Source organism: Natrix helvetica (genome assembly GCF_964273705.1).
Source record: "Natrix helvetica genome assembly, chromosome: 2".
Classification (NCBI taxonomy): Eukaryota; Metazoa; Chordata; class Lepidosauria; order Squamata; family Natricidae; genus Natrix; species Natrix helvetica.
This window is the reverse complement of record NC_138552.1, coordinates 110,306,012-110,314,718: the sequence shown is the minus strand read 5'-3', so window position 1 is coordinate 110,314,718 and position 8,707 is coordinate 110,306,012. Positions and strand designations below refer to the sequence as shown.

General features: G+C 40.2%; 1 protein-coding gene across 3 annotated transcripts; it reads left to right on the top strand.

Moving 5' to 3' along the window:
• Nucleotides 1-6: 6 nt before the first annotated feature.
• Nucleotides 7-6,108, top strand: CDCA3 (cell division cycle associated 3). Of its 3 annotated transcripts, none has more exons than XM_081941086.1 (6): nucleotides 7-118; nucleotides 728-873; nucleotides 980-1,115; nucleotides 3,940-4,218; nucleotides 4,711-4,832; nucleotides 5,714-6,108. In XM_081941086.1, the coding sequence occupies exons 2-6, from the start codon at nucleotides 754-756 to the stop codon at nucleotides 5,855-5,857; spliced, it is 801 nt and encodes a 266-aa protein (XP_081797212.1). In that variant the 5' UTR covers nucleotides 7-118; nucleotides 728-753; the 3' UTR covers nucleotides 5,858-6,108. The 3 variants fall into 3 exon arrangements, with proteins under 3 accessions (XP_081797212.1, XP_081797211.1, XP_081797210.1); XM_081941085.1 differs by lacking the exon at nucleotides 7-118 and adding an exon at nucleotides 188-354; XM_081941084.1 differs by lacking the exon at nucleotides 7-118 and adding an exon at nucleotides 396-636.
• Nucleotides 6,109-8,707: the final 2,599 nt, after the last annotated feature.

The window sequence follows — 8,707 nt, the reverse complement described above, 5'->3', positions numbered from 1 at the left end:
AAGGGAAGTGGGCGTGTGCTCCGTAAATCCCCAGGGACACAAGATATTTTTGTTTGATTTGTCCTTCCAGTGCCTATCTTTTTAAACGGACACTCATTGTAGCCAATCAGGATTGCAGGTAAACGTTCTACAAATGGAAACGTTGGTTATGTTCTTAGCTCCGCCCCGATATTATTAGTCTTCAAAATGAGAAGTTGGGAGATGGGAATTTGTATTTGTCTGAACTAGCCAATAAGGTAACGCCGGTGGGGTTAGACTTCCAATATATTGACAGCATTCTAGTCCAATAAAAAAACAGATAGAAGAGTTAACATCACTTTCCAGCCAATTGTAAGAGGACAGGGAGGCAGAAAGGTAAGAAAAGGGAATGTCGCGTTTTCAAATGAGCAGGGGAAACGAGCCGTCTGAGCGATTGACAGTCATTCGCTCCAATCAGCGCTGTCGGAGAGAGGCTGGTGGAGGAAGGCGGGAGATTCGAATACTAGTCTATTCGGCCTAAGCGAGCCTGAGCTTGGGCGACCGAGTCCAATAAAAGCGAAGGGTGCTTTGGGGTGGGGGACAATGTGAGCTTGCACTGATTGGGAAGACGGAGAGCAGCTTGGTCAGACGAATTTATGGCCGCGCCTTCTCTCGGAGGTAGAAGAGGGTCTTGGTTGCTGCAATTAGGGCTTCAGCTGCTTCTGGTTGTCTTTTTCCTTGGCTTGTAAGATTGATTGTTGTTTTGCAGGATTCCTGCCTTCCCAAACAGTGGCCATGGGGGCTTCTGAGAGTTTCCCGGCTACGTCCAACTGCACCCCTTTGCTGAATAAGCACCTGAAACATGTCAATGACCCAAGGTCACCTACTACTGGGATCCCGAGAACACCCATTGAGGTACTTGGAAGAAAGCCTGTCTTTTCAGAACAAAGGACTTGCTTCTCCATCTTCCCTTCCCTGTATATCTGCTGTTTTAACTTTGTTCGCTTTTCTCTGCTTTTAGGTACAGAGTTCCCCCAAGGACAACACACAATTTCCAAAGCAAGGGGAGTTGGTAGCCAAAAGCCAGCATGAGAGCTGGGATCCTCGTTCCCCAACGCCAGGAATTTCACGCACTCCTCTAAAAGATGTGCTAGCTGGTAAGTAGGGATATATTTCTGGCCTAATCTTCTTTTAAATCAGAACTGCTATGTGGAAAATCTTGCACTTTCCTTGGCTGGCTGGCTTGCTTTAATTTATGTGCCAAAAGGATTGTGGGTGTGCTAATGGTTCATTACAAATGAGACAGGACTATCCTTTTCTTATATTTGAAGTTGTGGATTCTCTGCTATTCTCATAAATGTGCTGGTGAGTCTATTTTTCATTTGATAGTTGACCCTATATCTCAGCTATCTCAATATAACTTACCAAAATATAAAAAGGCTAGAAAAACCAAAAGATAAGCTCTAGACATCTCTTAGGTATGAAGGCTGGCTATGTGACTTTGGGGCAGTTATTCTTTATCAGCTGAATCCACTTCATAGGGTTGTTGTTACGGGAGTATTAGGTATTTATACTGCATTGAGTTGCCCAAAATAGAGAGAATAAAAATCTAACAATTTTAGTCTAGCGTGATATATGAATCCAGTGGTATGGTTAGTTTGTAGATTAATGAGTCAGGCAAACTAAGAATATTTAGTTAAATTAACCAACGATGAAGCATTTTGCATGGACACATTTGTTAATATTGACCCTAAATAATCCCTCCAGTTTATTTATTCAATTGAAGTCACCCACTCAAGTCTATGTGGCTCTCGATGGCTTATAAAAAAACCAAAGCAGCGGGCATTACCTAACTAATCCATACCTAGGACCCCCAAAGGAGTTTTTAGAGATCTTTTGTAGACTAATATCAGAGTCCAAAAACCAAGAATGGCAGATTGAGGTTCTTCTAAGAGGTTTCTTTTTTTTAAATAATTTTTTTATTTTCGGACAAACACAAACACACAGCACATATAACATAAAAGCCTCTTCAACTACACATACTGTGTCGATTGATTACAAGGTCTTTCTGTGTCCTTTATAGTCATCACTTGAATTTTATCAAAATTCACATTGACAATCAAGGTATCTTTGTATACATTGTTATTATGCTTCCTCCTATTCTAAGTCATTCTATCATTTTAGCATTGATTACATTCTCTAATAATTTTCGATTCTATGTTTTTCCCTTCCATTATTAGTATTATCAATCAAATATACATGTATACAAATTGCATGTCGTGTCGTTGTGATGTCAAGCCCCGCCCTTCCTTCTAAGAGGTTTCTTATTGTTCTTCACCAGACAAGAGAGAAATCTTGCCCAAACGTAAAGCAAAGTATTTGCACCACTAAACGTATACTCTTAAAAAATACTAGGGAAGAAACAGTTTTAACACTTTCTTCCACACAGACTACCTAGACTTCGCTTCTTTTGCTCCTTTGGAATACACTCCCTCCTTCCTGGGAAACACAGTCAAATACTTAAGAAAGGCCAACAAGCAATGGAGCAAATCTAATCTCAAGTGGGGAATGTTCTAAAGTGCTGGTGCCATAACAGAAAAAGTTTTCCTGGGCCTTGACAGTTTGTAACCAATAGTACTCACAACATGTCTTTCCCCATCTTCGGGTAGGACAGGTAGAAACAATTGGGGAGAGATAAGTAACCCTGTCCTAAGCCATGAAGGGCTTTAAAAGTGATCGCCAACCCCTTGAATTGTATCTGAAAGCCAATGCTCATGAAGTAATGGTGTCATGTGTGCTGTGTAATTGGCATCAGTAATTGCCCACAATGCTGCTTTCTGCATCAGCTGGAGCCTCCAATGCTCTTCAAGGGTAGCACCCTGTAAAGCCCATTGCAGTCATGAAGGCATGAGTGACCATGAGCAAGGCTGCCCTTTCCAGGAACTGGCACAACTGACATAAGGCCCAGAAATGCTACCTGCTTTTTGAGCAGGAGCTGTGGATCCAGGATTCCCAAATTGTGCACTAGGCAAGGCTTATCCAGAACCAAGGGTGGAAAGCCTGTCTTACCTAGAACCGAGAGGTCAAAACCCCCAAAACTTGCTTGGGTTGAGTCTTGCTTGGGTTGAGCAGAAGCTTGTTACACCACACCCATAGTCTCCAGATGCAGAGACAGACCTTCAGGTGGCCTAGGAAGGAGACATACGGCAGACAGCATACTGATGATATCAATCCCAAAATTTTAGAGGGAAGATGTTAAACAAGATAAGAGTGTGTCTTGAGCCCTATGGCATTTTGCAAAGAAGAGACTGCTAGTGGAATTTCATTTCACACATACCCTGTACATCAACGCTGATTGGAATTGATTCTGGGGGGAGGGAGGAGACAATACTGTGCTCACCAATATCCAACTCCTGGATCTAGTCCAAAAGGATACTGTGATGAATGAAATCTGACCGATCAAGAAGAACAAGGATGGCTGCTTCATTTCCATCTTGCACCTACCAGAAGTGACCCAAGAGTGTAGTCAATGTTGTCTTGGTTGGTTAATTATGACTAAGATCAGCCTTCTATATGATCTTGACATCACCGAAGAAGTATGGGTGCTTGATAGGTTGCTTATTGGGAGTATGAAGTTCTCATGTTCGTGGGCTTGTATGCTATGTGTGAGATTGGATTCTACTTCTAATTTTCTATATTTGGAACAAGAGGGGTGGGGGATACTCAGCTTCTTTCTTCAGTGATGCTTGTACAGAAGGAAAAGATTTGCCAAAGTAGTGGGAGAAGATCATGTGCACAATTTTAACAGCCATTACTGTCTTATACATGTGCCTTGACATCTTAGGGCTGAGTTATGTGCCATTTAACACAGTTCTTATAGAAGGTCTTGGTGGGCAAAGGGTAATATTCTAATCTCTGAAATTTTCCTTTGGTATGTACTGTTGTATAAATTTTCAATTCTGGAATTTGATTTCTGTCCAGATACCATAAATTACCCAGTGAAGTTGTTTTGTGAAAACTTTATGGGACAAAATAGAGAGGAAGAGAGGATACCTCAAGAGGAATCTCCACATCAAGATCAAAAATCTGAATTCACCTTTGGAATGGAGGAGAGGACTGCAAGCAGCAGGGTTTCTTCTGAGGAAATTTTCCTAGAGGATTCTCAGCAAGCAGAAGGGGGAAATGACCAGTTGTTCTCCTTGGTTTCTGTTGTAGCTGCCACAAAACCAGTTCAGTCTGCCCGCATCATTCACCCTACAGGTGAGATTAATTGTCCAAAGGTGTTCAGCTGCTACATTACTCCTCTTAACAGTGATCTTCTGAGTGAAGCAAGTCGATTTGATCAGTATTATTTCTGTCTACATAAATGTTTCTTTGTGTTATTGTTTTGCCAATCTAAGCTGCTAATTCTCATGAATCTGGTACCCAGCTGTATTATGCAAGACGCCTTCAGTCCCTGGAACCTACGTTGGCTAGCTTTATGGTAGTCTACCTCAGCAGCCACTGTGAGAATGTGAACTTAAACTGAGACTGTGCCACAACTAAGGAAGAAAAAGGAATGTAGTGTAGTGTGGTTATATTGTTAACTATGTTAGCAAAATTCACATAAACTAATTATTTTACTATATAAAGATATCAACCTTTGTCTGCTTAGGAAGGAAAGGTGGGAGGTATCATGGTACTTGAGCTTCTGTTCTGAAAAATAAGAAATATTTTGATGAATTGTCGCACTCTTCTCTTCCTACTCCCCAGGAAGCAAGTCAGTAAAACGCAGAATCAGTAACAAAACGATGGCAATGCCAACTGGTACTGGACGTTCCCCACTTAGTATCCTTCATGGTGACAATTCTCCAATTTCCCTTGCTTTTCATCAGGTATGTGGGCAGAGGGTTGGTGTTATTCTACTAACCCAACTTTCTGCTTTGTTTACAGTGCTTTTAGCTAGTTAGCATTTTTCCTGAAAAACAAAACATTTGGAAAAGTGGTAGACTGAAATCCAATATAAGCAGAATGGGGTGCTTTGTACTTTTCTTGTTGCTTTTCTCTTTGCTTTATTGCTAGCACCTTTTAGAATTATTTTCAACACTGGTTTTCTTCAGGTGTGAACAAACATTTTAAATCAAGAGCTACATTGAGATTTATAGAACATTAAAGCAACAGCTGGCAAAATAGATTTGCTCAGAATAAATTAGAGGGTTTTTTTGGTTTATAGTTAATTTATCTCCTAGCTTTGTAATTTTTACTAGCCTTTCAAACTTACCTTAGCTTCCCTTTAAAATAAATGACAATCAATGAAAATATTGTTCTGTTCATAAATTTCTTGAAGTATGTAATTGACTTTGTCAGTTTATTTTTTCAAATGAATCTTCATATGTTTTAAACAAACGTAAACCACATCTTTAGTGTACAATAAAATCTCTCATGTCGATAAACATGTCAGTTTGTTGATAAAAGATGTATATGTACATGTTTTTACACATGTATTATTTATTTGTACCCTGAGAAGCATTTATGTTGCATGACTGAAATTTAAAACTTGGAACAATTGCCTCTTCCAAATGGGTGGCAGCCCAAAATCAAGTTTCATGTATTCGGTGAAGCCAACCAATGACTTTCTTCTCTGCGTTGTGCAAATTCAGGTTTGAGTAAATCAAGTTAATCATACTGTGTGAATACGAAACCTGGCTGCCATCAAATAGAACAGTCAAATATATTAGCATTTCTTCAACCAACAAGATACTTTTTTTCCCCCCAGAGTAAAAGGACTTCATCAGTGACAGATAATCAAAGAGAGCCAAAGGATGGAAACTTAAACTCTGGGCCAAACTTTCCAGCAGATAGCTGTGGTTGGGATCGCATGAATAAGGAGAATCGACAGTGTCGTTGGGTGGAAAATTAGCTTCAGGTCCTCTGTGGATTACCGCCCTTTAATATGAAGGTTTGATGGCTCAAGTATGAAGACAATAAAGTAGCATGATTTTTATTTTTTTAGTTTTTGCTTCTTGCCCATTTCCCTCTTGCTACTCTTCTCTGTTTTTGGTTTTCATATTTAGATTCCATAATGTATAGATTCTTCTGTGTAACTACATTTTTTTAAAAAACATCGTCTGAAATGTCTGTGTTTGGAAAATAAACATCTCTTTAGCATGAGATTGTGGTTCCCGGCTGCATTATTTTAAAACTTTTGCCACAGTTAGAAAAAACTACCCCTGAGTGTGGCTAAAACTTTTTTTCCAGAAGCTAATAGAGTGTGGAATCCACAGACTTCAACATGGCTGGCTGAGGAATTCTGGGAGTTGGAGTCCACAAGTCTTAAAATTGCCAAATTTGGAGAGTTGTGGTAGAAGAACAGAATGTGTGTGTGTGTGTGTGAGAGAGAGAGAGAGAGAGAGAGAGAGAGAGAGAGAGAGAGAGAGAGAGAGAGAGAGAGAGAGAGAGAGAGAGAGAGAGAGAGAGAGAGAATGTGGAAACTGCTAGCTGATATGCCTCACTGATCAAAGTGAGGAATTAGTGGATAAATATCCTATTTGCCTTCAGTTTCTGGGTAGTAGAATAAATAGTACCCTTTTGTTACTTGGGGTTATGGGAGCCAGAGCAATATGGAATATGCTCTGGGTCCCATAATAGCAATATACAGGGCAATCATATGAGTGGGGGAAGAGCTTGTGTTTAAGTTGTAACATATACATTAATGTAATTCAAGCAGTCCTCGGCTTACTATCTTTTGCTCAAAGTTGCCGGTTGTGTTCTAGGTGCGATTCAAGGTACTAATTATGACCTTTAAAGCGCTCCATGGCTTAGGCCCAGGGTACCTGCGAGACCACCTACTGCCACCAGTAGCCTCCCACCGTCCAGTGCGATCTCACAGAGTTGGCCTCCTTAGGGTGCCGTCGGCCAGACAGTGTCGACTAGCGACCCCCAGGGGGAGAGCCTTCTCTGTGGGAGCGCCTTCCCTCTGGAATGAGCTGCCCCCGGAGCTTCGCGTAATCCCTGATCTCCGGTCCTTCCGACGCGCCCTACAAAGGGCTTTTCCAGCAAGCCGGCCTGGCCTGTTAATTTTATCTAATTTTTAAAATGTTAGTGTTATATTAATTGGGTTTGTTTTTTGGATTGTTTCTAACTTCCTTTTAACTTTTGTAATATGTGTTTTTTAATGCTGTACGCCGTCCTGAGTCCTTTGGGAGAAGGGCGGCATATAAATCCAATAAAACAAACAAACAAACAAAGTTACGACACCCTGAGAAAAAAATGACTTCAGTTTCTCAAAGTTACAACCATTGCCCCACCCGTGGTCACATGATTGCAATTTGGGCACTTAGCTCTTATTTGTGATGGTTGTAGTGTCTTGCAGTCAGTGATCAAAGTTTGCCTTCCCAACCATCTTCTGGCATGCAGAGTCAATTGGGAAGGCCATGTTCACTTAATGATGCATTCAATCACTTAACAACCATGGTAAAAATGATTGTAATGTCAGTCTGGTCACATGATGATTTGCTTAGCAATTACATTGCTTAATGACTGAAATTCCAGTCTCAATTGTAGTCATGTTGAGGACTGCCTGTATGATGAAGCAAAGACAGGATATATATCTTTCAAGAAGAAGTAGTGAATGTATTTTTAATGCTTCCTTTAACCTTTTCCAAAGGAAAGCCTAGATCTTTTGGGGACAGGTTTGTGTGTTTATTGCTTTCTGAGCCAATGACAAGATCTTGCATCCTGCAATTTATAAAAAGCGGAGACTTTTGAATACCAAGGACAGTGGCCAATCATCTCAAGTTCTCTGAACAAATGCTGTATTTTCATTTAAACTAAGGGATATGCTTTGTAGTTCTCTTCATATCCTTGGCTGCATGGAGTTTCAAATATCGCAGAATGTGTGGAGTGAATATTAGGAGACACTGTCTATTGCAATGTTTTTTTCCCCCTTCGTGGAGCTGGGGTGAGTGTAGTCTGCGTGTGACACATTCAGCCCATAGGCTGCTAGTTTGACACCCCTTTGTGGGAATCTATAAATGAAGCCCATAAATTAAATTTTAAAAAAAAGAATGGCCAAACTTATAGATTTATCGATCACGAGATTTCAATGTTTTTCATCTTATCATGTGTGAGTGTAAGATCTCCTAAAATTTGGCCATATTTTTAAAAATTAAGAAATAGCTTTGTTTCAGATGCTACTGTGAAAGATTGCTTGGAAATGTTGATGATCATATCATAGAGTGTCCTGTGAATCCATTCTGTTGGTTTCAGGCTATAACCATCAAAGGTTAATACTGTAGTTCTGTTTCAAAGGAAACTAAACTGGTGTCTGTAGAACTTCTTCCTGCCCAGAGAAAAGCAAGTATCTTAAGATATATCTTCATCTGCTCTTAGAATGATCTGATTCTCTAATGCCATGCCATGGTGATATATGAGAGAGATTCTGAAAAGGCAGGATTGTGAGAAGGAGCAGGACGAAAGCCAACAGATGTTAAAATCTTATAAACAGTAGTATGGTCCAGGCTAAAGTTGAGGAAGAAAAGTCAAAATGTTCGAAGAAGTTCATCTCAATGGATTTACTTATAAATGACAGCAGGAGGTTCCTGTTGCAATTTCTAAGATTCTGTATTTTATCCCTAATTAAAATACAGTGTTAATAATGCAATACAATACAGAGCTTAATGGTATTAATGTTCTGAATTCTGAATCTTCTGAACAATCCTGTCAGAGCCTGAGCTCCAGAACACGGCCTCAAATAATGCAACTTGAGCCA